Here is a 25,020-nt window from a genome sequence, read left to right on the forward strand (position 1 = left end):
AGATCAAAACATTTTGGTTTCTTTTTAAGATTTAATTAAGAGGTTTTGATCAATTGCCAATTATTCTTTAAAGTACATGTTATTAGTTTAAACGCATCTTCACCTTGAAACTAATTACCCACAATCTAGAAAATTTATTTTCCCCAATCCATTGAATTCCCACGCTTTTAAAGTAATGACATGTAATTTAAAAAATAAAAATAATAAGATTTGGAGCCAAAGCCCTTTAATCAAAATTTCAAAAGAAATTTGTTATTTATTCTTTTATATTAAAAAAGGAAGCGTATGTATCGAACTCTTTTTTTTACACATTAAAATGGTAAGATGATAAAAACTATTAAAATAGGAGCAAAATTATCCCTTTAAAAGGAGCAATTTTTAAAATTTCTGAAGTACTTTTCCAAACGGGCCAAAATACCCAAATTGGATGATCCAATCGCCAACGCCCCCGCCCCCGAAATAGGCGTCCAGGCTCCACTCGAGTGCAGAATCTCAAGGATACTTCACGAAGGTTCGATCTTTCTACCCTCCAAATTCTACCATCCACAAACCCTAACCCTAATTCCAAATTCCCAATTTCCCAATCTCTCTCTCTCTCTCTCAGTGCAAGAACCATGTCTCACTTCGGTAGGTCTGGCCCTGCGGACATCACCGACACCTACTCTCTCCTCGTCCTCAACATCACCTTCCGTAAGCTCGCTCGCTCTCTCTCTCTCTCTAATTTGTTTTTGGCAGGCTTTAGTGCTGGTAATTTGTTGATTGATTGATTTGTTGCTATGAACAGGTACGAGTGCTGATGATCTGTTTCCACTTTTCGATAAGTACGGCAAGGTTGTTGACGTCTTCGTCCCCAGGGACCGAAGGTTCGTTTCGATAAAGATGTTTTTTTTTTTTAATGCTCCATTAATTCTGTTTGGTTCCTGAGAAATTAAGTATCTTTGATTTGTTTGAAAACGATATGTATGTTAGGAAAACCATTTGAGAAAATCGGTGTTACGATAAGTTATGAAGGTTTTGTTTGTGATTGTATCTAAACATTAATTGTTTTTCTTATTTTTATGATTGCTGAGAAGATATGGGAATTCGACGCTTATGATCACCTGTTTACAGTGTTCGGGGGAGCAATTAGCTTCTCTTGAAGTGGAGGCCTAGTTAATTGTAGGAAGTGCACATTTGAATTTATGTCCTTTCCCCCTTAATTTTGTTGTTGTATATGGTTAACACAAATTGTTTCTGAATTTTAGATGTTTATTTCCCTCCTGTGGTTTAGGACTGGGGAGTCGAGGGGCTTTGCTTTTGTACGATACAAATATGCAGATGAGGCTCAGAAAGCAGTTGAAAGGCTTGATGGTATGCAAATTTGATTATTATCATTACTATTGCTGTTAATATTTATGTGTTTTTGCTACCTTTTTTAATTGTCACTGCTTATCAAGTGTCTTGACAATTCTAAATACTTATGCAGGAAGAGTTGTTGATGGCCGCGAGATAACTGTTCAGTTTGCAAAATATGGGCCAAATGCAGAGAGGATGTAAGTTTGTCAGTTATTGATGTTTCTTATTGTGGATTCTTGGTGGCTGAATTTTTTTTTTTTGGTACTTTATTTACCTCGAGGGAACTATGAACTTGTATTAGGCCTTCCCATATGCTTTTAATACTATTTGTTTGAAAATTATTCTTAACTACTGCATATGTTACTCTTAAATATTAAATCCTTATTGAGGTTGATCTATTGTCTGTTTTGTTCAATTGGTGTATTCTATACCTGGAAATGTATTGATACTAATGCGACCCTGTTGATGTTATTTTACCTGTCTTTTTTGGTATCGGTGCTTGTCAACAGATTGCAGTATCTTTTTTCAATTCTATACTATGGTATATGGTATCAATTCTATATGCAGCAGGTCAATCTCTTTTTATTGTACAACACTGAATACTAAACTGAAAACCCTTGTTTTGGTTAGAAGGGGTTTTGGTTGTGTAACCAAAGCTTGTTTATTAGTCTCAAACGGTTTCGTTGGGGAATCATGCAAGGATCTCACAAAACCATAGCTTTGGTTTTATGCCTGAAATGCCTTTGAGCCAAAACTGAAGGGGGCAAATTTGCGTAGTGTGTTATTAACTTGGTATTTCAGCTGCATTGATAATGGAATTGAATATTGAAAATCTAATTTTGTATTTTGTGGCTTCCATTAACTTTCTTTTTGCTTTTGCCTTTATTTCAGTCATAAAGGAAGGATTTCTGAAGCTCTACCAAAATCAAGGCACAGGTCAAGAAGTCGCAGTCCTCGGAGAAGGTTAGTTCTCCTCTTGGTCTTTCTTTTTGATGGATAGTTTTCTGTCATATGATTTCAAGGATCCTGAACTCAATTTGCTACACCATGCCAAGATTTTGATAATTATTCCAGTTTTCTTTACAAACTTTTGATGATATTCAAATGAATGCCTGAAACTTACTATTTAAAATCTTCCAGGTACCGAGATGACTTCAGAGACCGTGGCTACAGGAGAAGTCGCAGTAGGAGTTGGGACAGGTATGACCGTGACAGATACCATGGGAGGGATAGAGACTATCGCCGACGAAGCAGGAGCCGCAGTGCCAGTCCTGATTACTACAGGGGCAGGGGAAGGGGGCGCTATGATGATGAAAGGCGGAGTCTGAGTCCGTATCGGAGTCCACATCGAAGTCGTTCTATTGATAGGTTTTAATCCAAGCTAATATCCTTTTTATGTTGAATTTATAGTTGTATGCTATTTCTTCCTTTTGATTATCTTTAACGTATACTAATCTGCATTGCAGTGCCTCCCCTGCTAGGCGTAGCCCTAGTCCTCGTAAGAGCCCTTCCCCACTAAGCAGGAGCCGCAGTGCCAGCCCTGATAGACGTAGTCGTGATGGACAATCCCCAACCTCTCGAAGTGCTTCACTACGCCATCGTCCTGCTGATTCTCAAAGCCCATCCCCTCGAAATTCAGATGTTGATGTGAGTTGATGTCTATAGTTTTGATTGCTTCTGAAATTATTACTTTCACTTGCATGGGAGAAGAGTATTGATATGGTAACTTTTGACCTTATTTTACAGGATTGATATTGTTGTATGGAAACTACCATGGAAGCACCCCGTGTTGTGTACTTGTTGCAGCCCTGCTAATGTCGGGGACCCCTGATCATCATGCTTGTTTCTTTTGGAGTTTTTAAGTGCTAGTTTCAATAGGACGGGTTTATTTAGTACTCTAATATATAAATGCTGCACCTTGTGAATTTTCTTTATTTAGCTGGGATAATCTGGCAACTTGTGGGCTTGTAGTTTGTACATTGGTTTTATTTACATAGGATAGTCTGTTGTAAGTTTCGTAGTGTCTTTCCCTTCATTTTTGTTCTTGTGCAGTTTACTATTCGCTTTTATCTTCTTTGTAGCATTATTACTGATATATGAGTCTGTGGTCTTAAGTTGTCTAGTTCAGTTTATAGGAAGACTGATTCTTCAGGAACTATTTCTTGGGTTTTATAGTTGTTTGTGAAAAGAGTGATTGAGGCCAGGATAAGAGGATGTTGATTCGCAGCCGTTGATGCTGTTTCTAGTTTGTAGATGGACGTCGTGGTTGTGATGCTGGTTTTAGAAGTATGATTGTTTTTGCAGTGAGCTGGTTGCAGGGCCAGTAGGTTAAGCTGATTTTCTCCATACGTGATATATGTTGGTAAGAAATATGGCTTGGCTATTTGTTTCTGATAGTGTTATATAATTAGGATTTCTATGCTTGACCTGATAGTCGGTTAAAGGGGTTTTAGTTGTTGTTATGGCTGTAACTGGGTGTTTACCTGTAGCTGATGCTGCATGTGAGCTGGACAGACATGTTCCTTAAGAACCTGAAAGGGTTTGTAGTTGCTGTGATGGTAGAAGTTGAACTGGTGTTTCCCTGTAGCCTGATGATGCACATGAGTAGGACCTGTCATTGAGTAACCGTGATGCGAATACCCAATCTGAAGTGTGGATACTAACTAGGGAACCTTGTATGTTGGGCTCAACTTTGCAGTCACATTAATGAGACACGGTAAACAGGTTTATGGTTAATTTCTTTATGCTATGTTTTGGATGAGTGATTTTCAGTTCCCAAGGGATTGATGTCAAGTTAGTAAGGGATGAATTACAAAATATTAGATAATAGGAGGGATTAGAAATGCACCATATTAGCATTACAAAGGCATGTAAAAGAGATTTGTAAATGACTCTTTCCTTGTAGGGATTTGGAAACCCCTCTCACGTGCCTTTGTATTGCTCATATGGTGCATTTCCAATCCATTTTGTTGAACATTGTGCGATCCATTCCTTATTAACGACCTCAGTCCCTTGGGACTATGGAAATTCCATAATCCCGTAGGGTTTAAGGCTACTGTATCTAGTCCCAACCTGTTTTCAATTGTATAACCTTTGCTGCTGAATTTATATATATCTTGTATCACACTTTCTTGGCTCTAGCTGTGAAGTGGTAGCTGGTCTGTGTTATGTTGTATCATAGTCATGTGTGGGTTCGGGACAAACTGAAGTTCTAGCGAATAACCACCTGCAGCTTGCAGTTGCTGCCATTATATGATCGGTAGGCTATGACCAGTTGGGGCACTGATAATGGCTGCTTGGCGCTATGACCAGTTGGGGCACTGAGAATGGCTGCTTGGCAATCTATCTCGCACGTCCTGATTACCGAAAGATTACTTTGCATTCTGGTATGCCTGATTGATAAAATGAAAGATTTACGTGCCAATAATTGCATTTAACAATTAACAATGGGGTGCTCTTGTGAAGATCACTTGTATATAATGATCCTTTGTCGAATTATCACATCCTTTTGCTTTTCTTGTGCTACACATGTAGGTTGTTGAGAATCTTTACCTGTTTTTCTTTTCACAATAAACATTGAGTCCCTTTTCTTCGTTTACGTTGTAGACTGTTTTATTTTCATGCTTGAAAACTTGTATTCTTGTGTTGTGTTCTTAAGCATGGATAGGTGAGAACTTAAGAATATAGGGGAATGCTGCATCACTAAATCATTGTTTCCGCGATATAGACTAAACGTGTATTCTTGTGTTGTCCTTGACTAAACGTTTTCGATATGAAGTTCTAATTTTCTTACATCTTGAACCGGACTCGGAACAGGTGTGTAATCTGAGGCACTACATTATATCAGTTTTCATCTTCTCTAATTTCCTCCACTGCTCACTTGCACCTTCTCTGCCCCGTTCCTTTGTTTTCTTGGCCCACGGTATGCTTGTTTTGCCTTCTTTTATTGTCTTCCCATACGGTCGAAATTACCCGGGCCCAAATTTGGAGGAACTGAACCTTATCCGTTTTAAAATGTAATGGGGCGGGCTGGACCGGGTAGAGAGCTTGAGTTTTAGAATCGGACCTAACCTGACCCGTTTCAAATGGGTCGGTTCGGGGTGGGTCCATGGTTCCGATTACATTTTTTTTTTTTTTTTACCGTCCACAGAAGGGGACGATGTAGTTCAAGTCGTCTTCCTCAGTCGTCGAGCAGCCTAAAAGTGAACTTTGTCTAGGAAATGGGAAGCGGAAAATGTTAAAGAAGTTGAGAGATATAAACGGTGCGAGTTGAGTAGCTTAGAGAGGTCAACTGAAAGCTTTACGAATTCGAAGTTGAGAGACATAAACGGGGCAAGTTGAAAAGCATAGAGAGGTCAAAAGCTTTACGAATTTGGGTTCTTATGTCTGAGCTGTCCCAAACCGCCCGTTTAGTGAGCAACATAAACATTAAGCCGAACGGAAATCTTCCGGCTAATAACGGCAACGTTATTCACTGAACTTTGTGCTTGATGATCCTGACAATAGCAAGTGCAGAAACTCCCACATCAGATGGCTCTTTGGAGCATTCCTGCATGCAATTATTCAGGTCGAATTTATTTGGCTAAGATAAATGTTTCATTCATTTTAACTTTGTTGTTCTCTGTGTCTCATCTTGGAGCTTCGTATGATTGATTTTTCTGAGAGGGAAGGAGGTTTTAACAAAATAAATAAGCTAGAACTAATGCAACATAGCACAAATTCATTTATAATCGATCCGAATAAAATAAAAAATAATACATTTAAACGACTTGTGAACTTTTTTCAGTCTGCAATATGGATTTATTTAAAAGAAATCTAATGAAAAGAACTTGAAAACTTTGAGTTTTAATCAAAAGGACAAAAAGGTGTTGTAAGTGAATAGTACCAGGAGTGACTTTTTAGAGAAAATGTTATTTTCGTTAAAAATGAACAGTAGCGGGAGTGTTTCGTTAAAACTCATTTAAATGCAGTAGATACAAAAAGATGGCAACATCAAAGCCAAGCATCAAAAGATCAAATATTCGAGCGGTCTTGTGATTTTAGCTCGGTGACAATTGCTTTGGAAGAACCTGATGTCGAGGATGGAGAAGGAGAGGGGCTTGGACTGGCGACTGAGTTTTCTATTTCGGGGGCATTGATCTTGATTCTAATCTTTTGGCAAACTTGACAGTGGTGAGCTTCACCGCAAATAACATAGTATGTGCCTGGTATATTAAAAGTTAGGGCGGTAAAGGCACCGTAATGGGATAAGGCAAGTGACGGACTGCAATTGTCATAATCTTCTTGAATAACTAGTATCACAAAATCTTCTTCCTGTTTGTAATTAAATATGAATTCCTCGCCGACATGAAATTCTTTTGATGAAATCCACTCGTTGTAATCAACCGTGCTATTAGAAATCTACCCTTCTAAATCGCCGCCATCCTTATAAACAGTAGTGGAACAAGCACCAAAGAAAACCACCACAAGATGAAACTGACGGCGACAGTAACGGGGAGGGGAAGACTTAAGAAAGCATGAAGCAAGACTAAAGGCGGTAATGCCTTTGCATACGTATATACAGATAGATAGATATAGTTGGTGTCCCAATAGGAAATTGTTTCTCAAATCCAGTTCGAAAATGGTTTTCAAAAAATCAGATAAAAAATTGCTTGGTTTCCGAATTCCAATTCTCTTGACCACTTTTCTCCTCTCCAGCTATGCTTCAGGAGTTCAGAAGAGGCAGAGAGGGAGAGTTCAGGATTTTGACAAATTTTTCAAGAAGGGCCAAAATGATTAACAGTGAACGAACCCGAGAACCACTTCAATGGCAGCACAAAAATGACCAGTTAAACCAATCTCAAAGACCATTTGGCTAAAAATCCTTTTACCTCATTATTTCATGTTACAAATTTGCGTCATGTACTGTCAATTCACTACAAATTTGCGTATTAGAGAGCAAGCGATCGAAATGTAGGCATAAAGAAACGGGGCATATTCGATCTAACCAAATTGAATCTTAGATTCTAGCAAAATTGTGCTAGTTCAGTTATATAAAAAACAGCAAGGTTGAACCTGCAGACCAAGTTAATCAAAAGCAGAGGATGGAATAATCAGGAAAAGTTTTAAGCACAACCCTGAAGATTGTAGGTAACTCCGATGATAACTTCCACATTCGCACAAAATTGTACTTGAAAACATAACATATATCATAAGACATAAATCCGAGCAGTCTCTACTGCAGCACATGAAAGTCGATCAAAAATTTGTCAAAAGAAACTACGGAAACATTTCATTAAGCGGCCAGTCCATCAGAATTAACCAAAGCAAACGGAAATTAAACCTAGTAACCTCCTTTAAGATCGTTGACGACATCATAAGGAATGGGAGTAACAGTTTCCATGACGGCACCTTCCACCCTGAAACCAGGCTTTGGTCCCTTCGGCTGCCTCTTGGTGCTAATGACCTCACCCTTTGCTTTAGCCTCGGCCTTCAGCTGGTCATTCTTAATCTTCCTCAAACGGAATTCTTCGGTGCACCTTGATGGCTGCACATGCTCCACACGCACATGGATCCTCTTCCTGATGATTCTGTTTCCAACCTGATATCATGTAGAAGCATACTGTTTAAAATTTTTGGTGATCAAGTTAAAAAATAAAGTATACAACACTCACTACAGTGTGACCAAAGCAGGACAGAATTCCCCTACATACAAAACAACAAAACACTATGCTTCCAACGATAATCAATCTGCAATGCTCAAAACCGGAATTCCAAACGGATCAACATGAAAGATTAACTTACATTCTCCACTCTCGTAACATTCATCCTATAGCCTCGAGCATACACCGTATGGAACAAATATATTAAACACGTTATAGGGCACACACAACAGGCTTATATCAATGGCCAAAATGTATCATATCCCAATTAACTGTATCATATACCAATTAACCAAAAACACTTTCGTCACCGATAGGTGACATTATAAATACACATCAAGAGCATAAACACACATCAACAGTAGAATTAGCATCCATAAGCTAACATTATATGAAACCCTAAAAATCTATAGCAACGTTTAAATCTAATCAACCATTTCCAATAACGGCAAAAAACACGAGCAACAACACAATAATAATTACCCTCATGCCATGCCATTTAAGTCAGCGAAGTTCAAATCAATCTAAAAGAAACGAAATTTCAACAAGAACCCACGAATCCAAACATAGATTTTCACACAAGCACATATCAAACACCTTCCAGGCAACCCAAAATCCAAAACAATACAAGAAAACAAAAATGAAATTAACCTGCTTGTTGATCTCGACACCGATGGCGCGCTTGGTAACGTTCCAGACGCGACCGGTACGGCCGTGGTAGAACTTGTGGGGCATACCCTTGTGGACGGCGCCGTTAACCTTGACGTCGACATGGTCGCCGATCCTGTAGGTCTTGAGGTAGGTGGAGAGTGGGATGTACCCCTTCTTCCTGAAGGCCCTCGAGAACAGATCGCGAGTCCGGGAACGGAGACCGTGTCCAGCCGGCATTTTTCAGAGGCCTCTTCGTCTCTAGGGTTTGGGTGTTGGTTTCTCTAGATGAGAGTGTGTGTGTGGCTCTGGTATCTTGAATTTATAGTAGGTTTGGTGAGGCGGGTAGGGTTTTGGTATTTCGGATTTGTTCTTGAGATGTGGGCCTGGGCTTACATTGTCAAGAGTGATGGGATTTTTATCATTCTTTAAGATATGTTTGCTTGATGGGCTAGTTTTGCACCACCGGCTTCTTTTACGCTGTGTTTAGCCTTGATTTTGTACTGAGGTGATTTTGAAAAAAAATATCTATAAAAAAAAGTTGGGAGTTTTTTATGTTTGGTAAACATTCAGTTTCAGCTTTTTTTCACAGTTTTGGATGAAAAAAAAGTCAAAAACACAAAGTTGCAAAACCCAGCTTTGAAAAACCAGCTTTTTTTCACATCTGTTTTACATAAAATTTTATCAAACACTATAATACTGCTTTTTTTTTTTCAAAATCACTTTTTCAAAAAAGTTTACCAAACACTCTGTTGCTGATTCTCATAGCACAGCAGAAGCAATTTTTTTTCAAAGCACAGCAATACCAAACCAGCCCTTAGATGAAAGAAATAAATTTGAAATTTGAAAAAAAGTTAGAATTTATAAATTGATATGTACCAATTTTCTTGTTTGAATTCATAAACATAGAAAATTATAATTTTTGCGTAGAAAAAAAACTTGGAATTTGGGATCTCTAATTCCCAAAGTTTAAATTTCATGTAAATATGTATAATTTTCCAATTTTTACGATTAAGAGTTTAAAAATAGCAAGTAACAAATTCTAGAAAATAAAATCATGTCATTTCAATTTTCATTATTTTAAAATTTCTTAATAATTTTAAGTTTTTTTCACCCAAACGTAGTGTTAATGTTTTTATTCTTTGACTTTTTTTGTGTTTAGGTCCCATTTTGTAACGTGGGACAATTCTCAATTCTTTCCGCGAGTTACGTAACATGTGAATATATAAAAAGGTTGATTTTACCCAAATTCTTAAAGCGCAGCCAAAATCTTATTTTGGGATCATAAGGCTTCATCAAAAAAATAAAAAATTAAAAGACATAAAAGCTCTTATAACAAAAAAAAATCCGAAATAATAGAAACGAATTCCCAGGGGTAATTTTGTCATAAAATAAATAGAAAAAACGGAAATTAAAAATAATAGAAGCAGTTTTCTTCCCACGTTGCAGACTTGCAGTTCCAATTTCGTAAAATCGTTGTAGAAGCAAAAATGTCACTTCACTCGTGTTCGTCACAAGTTTCAGAGTGATCCTACAATCGTCAAATCACTAACAAAAGCCGAAAGAAAAATGTTAAAAGCAAGGATTGGGATCTTTGATATAGGCGCCTCATTTTCTTTTATTTTCTAGACAACGTCTATGCCTTTTAGAGATTTGATTAAATATTTTTTTTAATAATTTTGGTGTCATAATCTAGCATTTTGATTACCCTATCTCGTTTAGAGATAATTACAAAAAAAATGTGGTTGGATTCAATTTATTTTCACAATAATCCTACAATTTAGCAATGATTATTTACCGTTTAAAATATTTTTTTCCAAAAAGGTTTAAAATATTTTCAAATCCCATGAAATCAAACGTACCAAAATAAGTTTTTCTTTTAATACAAGAAGAGAAAATAGGACTGACAACAATATAAACGTACCAATAAACAATGTGTACGAAATCGAACCTACCAATATCAACAATATGTACCAAATCGAACGTAGCAAAATTGTAATTAAACGTACCAATATCAATAATATGTATCAAATCAAACGTACCAAAATTTCAAATAAACGTACCAATCAACAATTTTTACAAATTCAAACGTACCCATTGATAATATATATATATATATATATATATATATATATGTATGTATTGTACCTAATAATAGTCGTCAATAACTATACGTAAAAAAGTAGCAAAGATTTCACAAAAAAATTTGAAAAAATTACACAAATTTTTTTATGTTGGATCACCAACTATTTGGAATAAAAAATCAAAACCATTTGGTAAAAAGATATAATATTAAATGTATGTAGAAGACACTTAGTATTACGGTCTAGTAATACTCCTCTTCATTTATAAGTGAGATGTGTTAGGTTCAATTCTCGCCAAGGGTGAATTTGTTTGGAAGAAGAGAAAATATAGTTAATAACTAATTTCTCCACAAAATAAGGAAAACGCATTAAGCAACTGGAATGACAAATTAAAAATTATTTGAATTCGAAAAATACATAATGACATGTAATTTAACTTAACATAAAATGTTGTCACTCGGTACTACGGTCTGGTGGTATTTCTTTTCACATGGAAGTGAAAAGTCTTAGGTTCGAATCTCATGGATGGATAATTCGATATCAAATTAGGTTACCCATCGTGTGGTTTAGCCGAACTCTCCCTCCCTTAATGTTAAGAGGAATGAATTGAATTTCTTTCTTGCTTTTGTATTTTGGTCGGTGTCTGATTGATAATATCCTATGCTTTTAATTATGTATTAGAGGTATGACATGAAGTTTGTGAGTGCAGAAGGACTAAACCAATGCTAATGATCTTTTGTTGGATGGTATAGCGTTTGGATTAATATTTGAACATTGGGCTTAAATGAAGGAACGCCCAAGGCTGCTAAATTAAAGGGGACTTGCCCGAAGCCCAGCACCAAGCCCACATGCAAAGTGAAGCCTTCTCAGCCAGGATATAAGCCACGTGCTTACCATTGAAGTGACAAGTGATGGAAACTAACCTACTACTAGCCAAAGAACACTTTCCAGTGGCATTACAAGTAAAAAGCTGATGACTCACTACCCTCCAAGTGCTTTCGGGTAAGAACAAAGTTACAACAGTCGGGCTAATTTGCCTATAAAAGGAGAAAGAGGCCCCAGAAACAAAGACACTCAACCAATCAAACAAACAAACATACAAACTCTGCTTTCAAGCCATATTTGCATCCAAAAGCTGAAATCAACCCAGATTCAGTCATTTTTAGCGACAAGCTATCTCTTGTCCAGTTTAAAGCTATGTTATCTCCCTTAGTGGCGTAATATCGATTCCCTTGTGTAAACTTGTTTACCATCCATCCATTTTTAGCATATAAACCCTTGTTAATTCAAAGAAAAGTGATTGCAAGAGGTTCAACCTTGACAGACAAGGTGAAATATTGCCCGACGCTCTTTGTTTGTTCTCTAAATTTATAGATCTATTACTTAATGCATTCTCCAGTATGTATTCAAGTCATATCCACCTGCTTTCCTACTTTAATTGTCTTATTTGTATCTGGATCCGGCTAGTTTAATAGATATGTTATCATTAAAAGCAATATAGGACCAAACAAATGACTAAAGGGGATCTGGACTCCCTTCATTCAAACATACAAAACTATGAACTAAAAGTCATTATTTACAAGGCAAGAAAAAGAACTTAATATGGACTTAACACATCCACGACAATTCTTTAATAACAAGAAGTCCGAGTAACTTGGGGCGCAAGTAATCGACTAAAAACACTCTTGTTCTACATCTGCTATACTGAGATAGTAGTGGGATGCCTAGCACTGAGTTAGTTTTGATTGCGAGCCTCAAGGCTTACACCTAAGGCCCCATAAAGACACTTTTCAAAACTAACTTTGTCATCTTCTTATAGCACATCAACAAGTAAGAGCCCGACTACACATCCAAAATGTCAATCCCTTGGGGAGCTGTGCTGAGGTCCGAGGATCCCTCTCCAAAGAAATCTTCGACACCAACAGATAGTTCTGGAAAGATGGGGCAGTAGCATGCCAAAAATACAATAGAAGAGAGATCAAACATGAGAAGCATTGATTCAAACAAAATTTTTTTGTTCGTGAGCATGTCAGGAAGCCTGGCTCACTACCACTTTTATATTCAAGCAGTTAGTATTAAAGGTTCGTTTTGATTCTTGTTGTCGCTATATTAGCTCAATTTTCTGAGTCCCAGAGGAAGTTCGAGTTACTGTCCTTGCCGAAACAATGGTCGGTGACACGTAAGTTTGATTTTCTACTTTCCAGTAATGATTCAAGTGAAATGAGGTAGCAGCCGTTTACAATGGTCTTTGTTCTTCTTTGGCAGCATTAAAAGTTGAAGCTGGCCAAACAATTTATTTCCAATGGTGGTTTTTATTTTCAGAATGAAGGCTCAATCGACATTACCACTAATTAATGGACATGTCAAGAACAATGTTACGGTTGAATAGTTCATATCATTGCAGAAATTCACTCAAATATCTGCGCACTTGAAGAGGTTATCTCAAGAATTTGATCTAGTTACAACTTACAGCGTCTTTCATTGCCATGCATAGAAAAAGTTCAGGAATCATATCGGGATTGACAGTGTTCTGAAGATTATCTGTTATGCCTGCACTGCATGCTGTTTCAAATTCTAACAAGGTTGAATTTCATCACACTTTGATCAATCAATATTGAGCAAAAATAAAAAAAATTGCACAATTGTTGAAATATTCTCTTACAGAGAATACTAGAAATAATGACCACGCGTTGCTGCAAGATTAGAAAATACGTGAGCATAATATATACAGATATTTAAAGAATGATCAAGTTTGAATCAAAGGCTCATAAGGGCTTGTGAAAATGATGGTATTCAAACAAAACTCTGTATAAAAGAAGAGAAATAGACAAAAGAAAAAAATACAGCACATACCATTTTTTTGGTCTTAACCAACCTCATTCGAGAATCTCCATTAAATCCTAAACGTCAATAGAAATCAAGGATCAGAAAGACTTAGACAAAATCACATATTTGAAATCAAAGATCAAAGCCGCCCAAATACCAAACTATCCATTAAAAATATTGAAAACATAAAAATTAGATGAGTACATTAGCGAGTTTTATAAGATGATCTATGTTCAGAAAACATTCAGAACTAAATTTATTAAAGGCTGAACATTCTACGTTGGAAAGTGATGCAACACTGCAAATTACAAAGAACAAAATAGAAAAATAAAATAGAGTAAAGGATACAATTATCCATCGTTGGTAGCATCCAAATTGACGATTGTAAATTTCCTATGAGCTGAAAACGATGAAATGGTCAATGCAAACATTATAGAGATTCATAAACAAAAACTTCCTATTGGCAGGATCAAGATTGACAACTGTAATTTTTCTGTGAGGAAAAATTGATGAAATGGTTAATGGAAACATTATAGACAGATTGAAAAAGAAAAATTGAAGCTAAGAAAAACCTTGAAAGCTCACAAAAAACCGAAATCTTATAGGAGTCCTATCTTTCCATCGTTTTCTTTCTTCAAAACAAAAATAGAAAACTATAATTTGATTATGTACAAATATATACATTAGATAAAAATCGTAAAAAAAAAAAAGAATAGTTGCAGAAATAAAAAAAATGCTGAAAAAAAACCATAAAAATTCTCAATCAAAAACTGAGATGTGTGAGAAAGAAGAGTGAAAAGTGAAAAGCAAAGGAAAACGTGAGAAGAAGTAAATTTAGAAGACGCCATTTGATTATATATTGAAGCCCATTATCTAAAAAGTGTAAAAAAATTGAGAACATATGTCAAATGATATTTGAGCCAACATTTATTTGAAGTGTAATGTTCTAAGCAGTGTTCTAAAACGCGGCCTAGACGCTAGACGGTGGTGCTCCGCCACGATTATCTCGAAATCGTTTACTAAATCGGCAAAGCTATTAGGCGGCGTAAGTTGGACGCCTAGGTGGGCTAAACGGTCGCTGGGTGGGATAGACGGAAGTTGGAAGATCTGGGCGGCCTGGGAAAATACGATAGCCTACCCAGAAGTAGGCGGACATTGGGAAATCTGGGCGATGTGCGTCTCGCTGTCTCCTCTAGGTGTGACGATGGTCAGAGAGAGATAGAGAGAGAGAGAGAGAGAGAGAGAGAGAGAGAGAGAGAGAGAGAGAGAGAGAGAGAGAGAGAGAGAGAGAAAGAGATAACGAGAGAGAGAATCTGCAATTATAGATATGGTGATAAGCAGACGGCGGTAATGGTTTTTGATGAGCAGCTTAGGGTTTTTTCTTTTGAAAGTGACTCGGTGATTGGAACAGGGACGCCTAAAAACTAGTGTCTTTGGTTTTTTATTTTATTTTTTATTCTAATAGGATAATAAATGGATTGGATGACTTTGGGTTTTTTGTTAGGGTCCATTAAGCCCATCTATAAATGGACGACATTTCTACTCAAATGTACAAGGAATACATGGCCCAACTTGCATTTTATTTATAGACTTACAAAATGATACAAAACTAACCAAAAGAGCCTAAATTTTTACATATTTTCATACATATATAATTTTCTTTTTAAATTATGAACTTATTGTACATATGTCATCCTACACTACTCCTCACCATGATTTTATGGCATATATGCTTAATGTGTTTTTAAATTTTGGGCTTGTTGGATACTCTTTTTGCATTTTATTATTCTTTTATCATCTTATCAATGAATTTCATACAATTTTAATTTTTTGTAAGTGTTAATATGCACTTATTTACAAGAAATACAAGAAATTTACCTAAATCCGCCTAGGCCGCTTAGGCGCTCGCCTAGACCCCACCTAGCGTTTTTTAGAACCTTGGTTCTAAGACTAGAAATTGTGTAAATATTTATGCATAAGTAATATATTGTGATAGAGTATGAGAGAAACAACATAAATACAAATTGGATATAGTAAGCTATAACTGATTGGTGACATAAGAAAAAGTATTCATTGATTCTAAACAAAGTGGAATATGTTCAAATAAAAGTAATTGAAAAGGAAGTTAATAGATTGTGTCATTGAATCAAACTGAAAACATAGTAATGTTATTAGATTTTTGACTTCAAAATTTGATGTCATTGTTTAGATATTTTGGTGTAAATGGCAGAATTGAATCAAACAGGTTGAAAAGTGAAATGATACTTGTAAAAAGATGATCAGATATAGCTGGTTTGGTGCCTCTTTGCAATACAGAGACACAGTTTGCTAACTTATCTCAGAGGAATTGGTTGCTACCAATTTGTAAACAAAGACTTTCTTCTTTTGACCTATTGTAAACACATGGTTAGCTGGTTGGTTGTCCAATGAAAGGTTTGAGTTGGACATACAAAAGTATAAACGCAGATACTCTCATTGAAGATATACTCTATACACATGTCCAACTTAACTTATCAATGGTCAAGCAAGGAATAAGCCATGTATTTAGATTAGGTAAAAAGAAGATAGTTTGTATATATATCGGTAGCAATAAATTCCCCTGAAGAGAAAGATTAATAAATATTGAATTTAAACGGAAGTCAGCAAGAAAAGAAAGTTAAGAAAACATACCATTAAGTCTTTCCATTGTGATTGAGGATTTAGACCATACATATTCCAGCATTTATTTCTTACTAGCTTATCCGCACGCACGTTAGTGCGTACGAGAGGTATTTTTGCATCACGGGTGTTAAGCGCCCCTAAAGGTGTATTGTGTTATTTTTTTTCCATTGTAATTGTCAAGATATATTTTAAATGCATTGTGCAAAGTTGAACTTTTTCTTTACCATGTACATCCTAAAAAGTTGTCATGTTTTTCATTTTCACTTTGCTTAAAGTAATGATTTAAATGTTATTCATGCAATTGTCAAACAACATGGGATTTTGGATGCAAGTTCCTACCTAAAGTCTATGAACAATAGTAAGTAGATACAAATATAAAAAGTGATGATGGTGAAAACATCAAGTACTCATAGCAAAATACAAAACAACTTAAATGTCAAAATATAAAACCTACATCACAATATGTACGTTATTCACAATACCCATAAAGTCTATATGTCATTGTTTCTTTTGAAAAGTAAGTTTACATATTGACATCAATGCTACAATTTCCACCCATTTGTTCATGATTGATGCTTCAAATTTTCATTGCGAATCTACAAACGATAGTGAGAAAATTAAAAATCAAATAAAAAGAGTTAATTGATAAGTGGGAAATGCATATTGAAAGGTTATCGTTAATAAAGTTGTTACCTATTAGGAATCACCATAATTAGCTGGAATGAAGCAAGACTTCTTTGTATACTACATTTCGTGTAAATACACCTTGTTGGCCTACTGTGGAGCTATTTTTTACTAACACAGTTGTGGTTGACTTTGAGACCCCCTCGATAAAGCCACATATAATTGTCCATGATTGATGACGTGATCTGGAAGGTAAACACCTACATGTGGTATTGTCTGACCTTGAGATTTGTTTACAGTGACAGAGAAACTTAGTTTCATTGGAAACTGCTTTCTTGTAAGTTCAAATGGAAGCTTAGCAATATCAGTACTTTTGAGAGGGATTCTTAGTAAAAAAACTTTGGATCCGGCAAATTGTCCAGTTAGAATTTCAGCATCAATAAGATTTCGGTAAGAACCACGACACAATAATCTTATATCATTACACAATCCCAATTTCGAATCAATATTTCTTAAAAGCATGATTCGAGCACCCCTTTTCAAAGTTAACTTGTGCGGAGGCAAACCACCAAGTGAGATTGAATTTAAGAACTCTGGCTGATACAAATTCCTTATGTCATCCTCAACTGAATCAAATGAATACATTGTATCTTCTAAACCTGGAAACATCCAAATAAGATTTCAGGCAAAGAGAATGGTGATACATGAAATACATAGTTAGTCTAATTGTATATAGGAATGATGGATATGTATTCATCCATAAAAAAAAAATGAAAACTATGATAAAAGTACCAACTAACAGAACCGAAGGAAGCTAATGTATTTACCCTCTATTCTTTATTTGTCCCTCTTCTTTCTGTTGCATTTTTGTTGGCGTCTTCAACCGTATCATACAATCTCAGTTTCTTATTGAGAAAAAATGGAGGCATATATATCATCTTATCCTTACAATACCAAAAAATACAGCTCACTACATATTTGATTCTCTTTGAACACTTTATTTTACTAAAATTTGCTAAAAATGAGTTGATTAAAACTATAATTTGTTCTATTTTTGTAGACATGTATGTTGAGTTGGTTAGATTGGGGATTCCAGTTAAGGAAAACTAATGAAAAGAGTTTGAAAATTTTGAGTTTTAACGATAAAGACAAAATAAAGAGTAAAGTGAATAGTACCAGGTTTGACTTTTTAATGTAAAAATGTGGTTTTTCGTTAAAGTGAATAGTATTAGGAGCTTTTCGTTAAAGCACCCTTCCAATTATTGGCTAGGATTTGAATGTAGAATTGTTGGATAAGATCTAAGTCTGAATGATAATAAGGATCATTAGATGTATCATACATATGTTTTTAAAGATAATGAGGATCATTAGATGTATCACACATCTGTTTTTAATGATAATAAGGATCATGAGGCTCCCTTAATGTAGTGTTATGAGGAAAGCGATAAAGATAGACTAAGTTTATGAGGATACAGATAGAATAAATATTCATAGATAAGATACCTTAATGATGGTCACGGTCTTATGTCAAAATTTTCATTTTTCTGGATAGCTCATCGCATGTATTGGATTGCAAACTTCACCTAAATAAGTAAAAAGAAAGTTGAAGGTCAAACGTTGTAACAATCATGACTTAGTATGTCGCTACAACTGATAAACAACAAAACTTCATTGCCCATATGTGTGAGAACTAATAGCGACCATCAGAAAGGCTTTAAATAAAATCAACCTATTCCCTAATATGAACCAACAAAATTGTTTGCCCAATACATTGGAGAATTGATAGTGATCACTGATCATCATAAAAGCTCTAATTAGAAAAATATCATTTAAGTGTTGCGTCGTCCCATGTAAACTGGGACAACATTGAACCGGACTAGTAGAAGATTATTGATTTCACTCCAGAATAGTTAAAAAAACATAGACTTATTTTTCTGAGTAATTATGCAATCAAACTCTTCTATTTACTTTCTTGCTCGTCCATGGTATCACAAAGTGGAGCACCACTGGCAATGGATAAAACATTGCCTCAACAGCAAATGTCAAGGCATGCCTAACCAATGTGGTTGCACGCACAGATCCTCACATGTGGAGAACGATTTTGTTGTGTAAATCATTAACATATTGTACGCAGTGAGGCAGTGAAAAATGACTACCTTGGTTCCTAGATGTTTAAGCTAAAAAGAAATTTGTATGCTTATAAGCAAGCAAGACATCGATATTTCAAAATCCCATGACTTTCGGCAAGTACTTATTAAATCTTAAGTCCATATAACAACTCAAAACATTTTGTATTGCACCAAGAGAAAAAGCTAGCAATCATACCTCAGCTAACCCAGCAGCAATGACTTCGATCGACACAAAGGTCCGAATCTAATCAACGTTAACAAAAAATCACACTTGCTATAATCAATCCAATACCTGTTTCACAATCACAAAATGTGTTAAACCCCGAAAATGGATGAAAAAGTAAAGAAGAAGCATTCAAGAGATTAAGGCATTTAAATAATTAGACGAAGTGGATAAAGATTAATAAAAAGTTGGGGAGGGAAGCGATAATCTCTGCAGTGGCTGCTTGGTAATAAACAATGACACTACAAATTGACATTGTAAAATTATAAAACCATCCGAAAATTGGAATTAAGCCAAGAAGTTTTATTTATTTATTTATTTTAATTTTATCTTTGATGGTTGGTAAAATGAAAATGCACCAAACTAATATATACCTTTCCGACCCCGCGGTCACCCAAACCATCTTATCACTTCTTTATTTGCCAATATAGTACCAAAATCTGGGCACCAATTAGGAGGCAGAGCATTGTACAGGCAAGAAAGAGAATTCATGGCGACGCCACCGGTTGCGCTGCCGAACATGGAGGGCGGTCCGCTGCCCGTGGTAGCACAGCCACCGGGTACGGACATGACTGATATATGCTTCAAGGACCAGCTATGGCTGAACTCGTATCCTCTTGATCGCAATCTGGTCTTCGATTACTTCGCTATCTCTCCGTTCTACGACTGGACTTGTAACAATGAACAGCTTCGTCAACGCTCCATTCACCCCCTCGACCGAGATCAACTCGTGTAAGTAAAACCCCATCCCCAATTTTTGGAAATGTTCTTCAATTTTTTCTTTTTTGTACCGAATGTACTTAGCTAGGGTTTCTGAATTTTGTATGAAATTTTTTTTGATTAAGAGAGAGTTTGAAGAAATATGAATTAATGGTATCGGTATGCCTGGAATAATCATTAAAAATAAGTGGTTTTTAATTTTATAAGCAGAACCCAGTTGCTTTTTGTTTTTTGTTGGTATGGACTAATGAAACCTGATTGATTCGTGGTTAATCGTCAGATCAATTTGATTAGATACAGATATTATACGGAACTACTTAATTTTCTTTTGGTTTTGTGGGCATCATTGCGCCGGACCAGAAAGCAGATTGTTCATATGGTTCTTTTGATTGACCCCAAATGGTTAGGACTTGGGAATTGACACAGTTAGTGATGGTTACGTGTCCGTTTTATAGGAAAATGACCGGCACTGAATACTGGCTGAGTGAAGTTATGGAGCCCCACCTTTTTGTTTTCCGCAAGCAAAAGAGGGATGGTCCGGAGAAAGTTACACCGATGCTGACTTATTATGTCTTGGATGGTACAATTTACCAAGCACCACAACTTTGCAATGTTTTCGCAGCTCGAATTGTAAGTTTTTTCTTTGGGGTTGTTTGAACGGATTAGGACATATCTGAATGCAGTTTGCCACATTATAATTATAAAAGAACTATTAGCTTCAAGTAATTTCAAATTTATGCATTTTGATTGGACAGTGATACAGTCGTATGATGTGTTCCTAAGTGTTGGAATTAATAGGGAATCTTTATTCCATTCTGATTGTTTGTCTACTCATGTTGCAGGGACGTGCTCTCCATTATATTTCTAAGGCTTTTACGACTGCTGCCTCAAAGCTGGAGAAGATTGGATACGGTATATAGATTTCCTTGTACTTTGTCCGATATCTTGATTATGTAAGTATGATCTTAAACAGATGTTAATAAGTCAGCTAGTGGGAAGTTCTCTCAACAGTTTCTTTGTTGTTACGGTAATAGTTATTTTTGTTGGTGCTCCATGAAAGTTATATAGGAATGCTTTACTCGTATCAGTTATGTTGATATTTACATTACATCAAAACTTGAAAGATGAAAACTCTAATGCTTTGCAGAACCATGATGTATCCCAAACTCAGATGTTTTCCCCAGTTTACATATAAAGATGGTTGATTAGTTTACATTTGTTTTAATGTGGCTGTAGGGATTTGGGACTAATTGGGGTAGGCAAGTTCAATAACGATCCAATCACTACACTTTTCTCTTTCCTACTCATCCCGGTAGCAAATGTGAAGATGTCATGCAAGATAGAAATATTCAAACTCAAAGTCAAAGCTTTATTTGTCTGGTTTTGATAAAAAAGGGGTTGGAATAGGGTTTGATGGCATGCTAAATCAAGCAACCACATCTTGCTGTTCAACCATTCTGTCAAGTTCTATGAATCAGTATTTTAGATGTCAATTATTCTGAAGTGCAGTCTGTTACAGCATCACTTTTCTTTTGTTTAATGAGATATTTGCTTTGATGAGCATGACAAACTTGGACACTACGGGTGTACAAGGGTCGGTTTAGGTGAGGTCAGATTTGAAGCAATTCCAATCAAACCAACCTTTTGGAGTTGAAAGATCGAAGGGCCAATGCCCAATCAAAGCTCTGTAACAACTTGGCCGATCCAATCCAAGAATTGTTGGATTAGCTTTGGATTTGGTTGACATGTGTGCTACCATGCATGGATCATACTGCTCTTGATCACAAACATATCTTGGTTGAATTCTTGAAATCATGCCTGTTTAAAAATGGTGACTTGTAGTATCATGCATGTAAAAGGATGGTAGGTGTATCATGTATGTAATGCTAAAACCTTCAGTGTGGTGTATACTTAAAATATGAGAAGCTCGTCACTGCTTGTCATAATTCAATATTAAGTGGTGGTTTTTCTAGTGTGAGCATGAGTTTAATGTTCATGGTTTCTAATTCGTTTAAATTTTGTGATGCAGTCGATTCAGAAAATGAGGCTGCAGCCTTTGAATCAAAGGTTACCAAAGAGACAATTGACTTCAAGGAAGTAAAGCGAGTTGATCTTATTCTTCAATCCTTACAGCGCAAGGTAACAGAACTGAAACACATCTTCTCCCATGCTCCTATACTGAAGTAAATTATTGCATTGCACTTCTAGGTATGGATATTAGCTAACGTCCTGGAGGGTATCCCGATTCCTGGGAAGCTTGTAATTATCAACTCATCATAACTGTCTTACTAGGAGTAGGTCCTTATTGTCATACTGTTTATGCAGCTACCACCAGCCCCACCACCTCCACCATTTCCAGAAGGCTATGTTCCTGCTCCAACTGCAGAAGCCGAGAACGGCACTGAAACCCAACAAGCTGGAGAGACACAAAACCCTCAGATAGATCCCATCATTGATCAAGGCCCAGCTAAAAGAATGAAATTTTAGAGTACGATTGCCATTTCTGCATCTTTTTTAGAGAACAAAGTTGTGTCCAACGCTGAAGCTACAGACCGTTTGACAAGAAACGACACCACTTCTGCAAACTGTGATGGAGTATCTACTACCTCTAGGTTTGATTTCATTAATCTGTTTGTTTTTGTATTTTTATAACTGGAGGTTCTGAGTTCTCCCTATTACAATTATTCAGAAGTGATAGATCAGTTCCTAAGACAACCGTATAGTCATTTAATACACTATGCTACTCAATATAAAATAGCAAACTGGGGTTAGGGTAGTACTTTTTTGACAATTTGGAAAAAAAGACCAAAAGACTAGCAAAAATACCAACAAACCCTAAAAGGGCAAGTTTGTTGCATAGGTTGGCTTGGCTTGGAGTAATTGTAGGGATTGACTTGGATTGGTTTGGCTTGGGTTCGGTTGGATCTATTTAGGTCTCTCATGATAAATAGGCCTACATGTAGAAGGTATAATCCCAGCTTATTCAGTTGTTATTTAATCTCATGTTTGGTTCATACCGAGATTGGTGTTAAATAATCCAACTCAAATGTAGTACGGTCAGTATGTTGAAGCTCGTTTAACTTCTCCGATTCTTTTCCTTTTTTTCTATTTTTATGATTAAGTGGGTCAGTAATTGTATCAAGTAAAAGCACCGAAGTTGTAGGAAAAACCAGCACTGATTCAGAAAGTGTCATTTGTACGGTAAACTGCATCTATTGGGGAAAAAATAATGTACCACCCCGAAAGGGGTCGGACGTGAAGTTTTATGTACAACCGAGCAACTTGAAATACAGCCACGAAGTTTTATATACAGAGATTCATCGTATCCTGAGTTTGATCAGTTCGCCTGAGGAATCAAGACACACACGCACTGATCGACTAACTGTTCTCTGAAACCATATACAGGTAAAACAAGCATAATCATGTTTCAGGCGCAAACGGATTCTTGCAATGGTCTGCGCTCCAACATAACATCGACGTTGTCCCAAACGAGGTCCCAAACGAGGAACACACGAGCGCACGTAGTCATACAAATAACACGCATATGCGGTTATGCGCCGAAAGAAATCAAAATTCCGACACTTGTGGGTGCGGGAGTTGGTGCTCTCTATTGTTATTAGAGTATGTCAAGGAACTCAGTGCTAATGTTAAAAACTCAGCCTAATCTCGGCCTAGGTTTTGAAACGTGAAGATACATATCATCAACGGTCTGTTATTTTCCTTTTCTTTGAACCAAATTTATGTTGCTACTAAACCTAGCCTGTGGATCTGCCAGCATCCCGTTGCTGTGTCGTTATAGAATCTGAGGAATGAAAAATAAATTGCCGATTTCGTTATCTATCTCGGAGATGTCATCACAGCCAAGCATATAGAGGTTGAAAAATGAGCCAGGGGTGTTGCTGGGGCCGGTGTATTTGGAAACCATGATGATGCAGCATTTGTGTGAACTGGATATTTTAGTCTAACACAAGGTTGTCTGTTACGAAGGAGAAGAAGAGTGTCGCTTTGAAGGCACACAACGTCTGGAGAAAAAGCCAATACGTATCATTTCCCAATTAACCTGTAAATTTTTTATCATCTTAATTTCACTGGGTTATTATGATCTGAAATACCCAAATAAATTCTCAAACAAAATACTTTCAGCACCGATGCGTGATACCCAATTCATACAGCATAAATACACACCAACAGCAGAATTAGCATCCATAAGCTAACATTATACGAAGCCCTAAAAATATCTAATCAACCATAATAATTACGCTGCAGCCATTTAAGTCTGCGGAGTCCAAATCAAACTAAAAGAAACGAAAATTCAACAAGAACCCACAAATCCAAACACACATTTTCACACAAGCATATCAACAAACACCTTCCAGGCAACCCAAATTACAAAACAAAGAACACAAGAAAACAAAAAATGAAATTAACCTGCTTGTTGATCTCGACATCGATGGCGCGCTTGGTAACGTTCCAGACGCGACCGGTACGGCCGTGGTAGAACTTGTGGGGGGCATACCCTTGTGGTCGGCGCCGTTAACCTTGACGTCGACATTGTCGCCGGTCCTGTAGGTCTTGAGGTAGATGGAGAGTGGGATGTACCCCTTCTTCCTGAAGGCCCTCGAGAACAGATCGCGAGTCCGGGAGCGGAGACCGTTGGTAGGGTTTCGGTTTCCGATTAGTTGTTGAGATGTGGGCTGAGCTTACTGTATTAAGATGCTTTGGCCCAAATATGATGGGTTAGTTTAACAAAACAAAGTGATAGGCTACAATGGGCCTATGAAGTTTATAGGGTTTGGAATCTGAACCATGGCCCAAGGTATGTCCAAATCTCGTGGCTTGATAGAATGTGTCCTTATGATTGTATTGGCATGTTCACTTATTTGGGATTCAGAAGTCATGAATCGAAATGACACTTGACTTTTTATGTATGAGTTAAATAATCTATCGTTGATCCAACACATGGTGGTTCAAGTATGAGATATCTGATTTTAAAGTCGGATTCTTTTTTCTTTTTCTCTTGGATTCATTTAGTTTGTAAGATTATATCGTAATGGATAACTCACTAAGTTCAAGATATATCAAAAGTATTAGACATGCAATCTCTTCTAAACATGTCATCCTGACATGTG

General features: G+C 36.5%; 3 protein-coding genes and 2 long non-coding RNA genes across 6 annotated transcripts; 2 read left to right on the plus strand and 3 right to left on the minus strand.

Annotated features, from left to right (window-relative positions):
• Positions 1–382: 382 nt before the first annotated feature.
• LOC126598723 (serine/arginine-rich splicing factor SC35-like) lies at positions 383–4,933 on the plus strand. Its single transcript, XM_050265089.1, has 9 exons — positions 383–690; positions 785–863; positions 1,271–1,350; positions 1,466–1,532; positions 2,227–2,298; positions 2,476–2,703; positions 2,802–2,982; positions 3,082–3,697; positions 3,825–4,933. Exons 1-8 carry the CDS (start codon positions 615–617, stop codon positions 3,085–3,087), a joined length of 789 nt encoding a protein of 262 aa, XP_050121046.1. The 5' UTR covers positions 383–614; the 3' UTR covers positions 3,088–3,697; positions 3,825–4,933.
• Positions 4,934–7,458: 2,525 nt separating this feature from the next.
• Positions 7,459–8,935, minus strand: LOC126598728 (60S ribosomal protein L21-1). The gene is made up of 2 exons (XM_050265093.1): positions 8,628–8,935; positions 7,459–7,915 (listed from the first exon to the last, which is right to left on the minus strand). Exons 1-2 carry the CDS (start codon positions 8,862–8,864, stop codon positions 7,658–7,660), a joined length of 495 nt encoding a protein of 164 aa, XP_050121050.1. The 5' UTR covers positions 8,865–8,935; the 3' UTR covers positions 7,459–7,657.
• An 8,411-nt stretch (positions 8,936–17,346) lies between these two features.
• Positions 17,347–19,234, minus strand: LOC126598732 (uncharacterized). The gene is made up of 3 exons (XR_007614950.1): positions 19,145–19,234; positions 18,323–18,402; positions 17,347–17,478 (listed from the first exon to the last, which is right to left on the minus strand). It is a non-coding gene; the product is annotated as an uncharacterized LOC126598732 (long non-coding RNA).
• Positions 19,235–19,562: 328 nt separating this feature from the next.
• Positions 19,563–22,606, plus strand: LOC126598724 (mediator of RNA polymerase II transcription subunit 6-like). The gene is made up of 5 exons (XM_050265090.1): positions 19,563–19,903; positions 20,347–20,521; positions 20,734–20,803; positions 21,921–22,030; positions 22,217–22,606. Exons 1-5 carry the CDS (start codon positions 19,662–19,664, stop codon positions 22,376–22,378), a joined length of 759 nt encoding a protein of 252 aa, XP_050121047.1. The 5' UTR covers positions 19,563–19,661; the 3' UTR covers positions 22,379–22,606.
• Positions 22,607–23,106: 500 nt separating this feature from the next.
• LOC126598730 (uncharacterized) lies at positions 23,107–24,603 on the minus strand. 2 transcript variants are annotated; one of them, XR_007614947.1, is made up of 2 exons: positions 24,320–24,603; positions 23,107–23,913 (listed from the first exon to the last, which is right to left on the minus strand). It is a non-coding gene; the product is annotated as an uncharacterized LOC126598730 (long non-coding RNA). The 2 variants fall into 2 exon arrangements; XR_007614948.1 differs by having other exon boundaries at positions 23,107–23,951.
• Positions 24,604–25,020: the final 417 nt, after the last annotated feature.

Source organism: Malus sylvestris, chromosome 14 (assembly GCF_916048215.2).
Source record: "Malus sylvestris chromosome 14, drMalSylv7.2, whole genome shotgun sequence".
Classification (NCBI taxonomy): Eukaryota; Viridiplantae; Streptophyta; class Magnoliopsida; order Rosales; family Rosaceae; genus Malus; species Malus sylvestris.

Bases quoted from the DNA above. Each gene is read 5' to 3' on its own strand.
- LOC126598723 (XM_050265089.1), top strand. From the start codon at position 615: ATGTCTCACTTCGGTAGGTCTGGCCCTGCGGACATCACCGACACCTAC. The intron at 1,351-1,465 runs GTATGCAAATTT...ATACTTATGCAG, and splicing joins AGCAGTTGAAAGGCTTGATG to GAAGAGTTGTTGATGGCCGC. The intron at 2,704-2,801 runs GTTTTAATCCAA...TCTGCATTGCAG, and splicing joins CGAAGTCGTTCTATTGATAG to TGCCTCCCCTGCTAGGCGTA.
- LOC126598728 (XM_050265093.1), bottom strand. From the start codon at position 8,864: ATGCCGGCTGGACACGGTCTCCGTTCCCGGACTCGCGATCTGTTCTCG. The intron at 7,916-8,627 runs GTTAATTTCATT...ACATGATATCAG, and splicing joins GTGTCGAGATCAACAAGCAG to GTTGGAAACAGAATCATCAG.
- LOC126598724 (XM_050265090.1), top strand. From the start codon at position 19,662: ATGGCGACGCCACCGGTTGCGCTGCCGAACATGGAGGGCGGTCCGCTG. The intron at 19,904-20,346 runs GTAAGTAAAACC...TCCGTTTTATAG, and splicing joins CTCGACCGAGATCAACTCGT to GAAAATGACCGGCACTGAAT. The intron at 20,804-21,920 runs GTATATAGATTT...TTTGTGATGCAG, and splicing joins GCTGGAGAAGATTGGATACG to TCGATTCAGAAAATGAGGCT.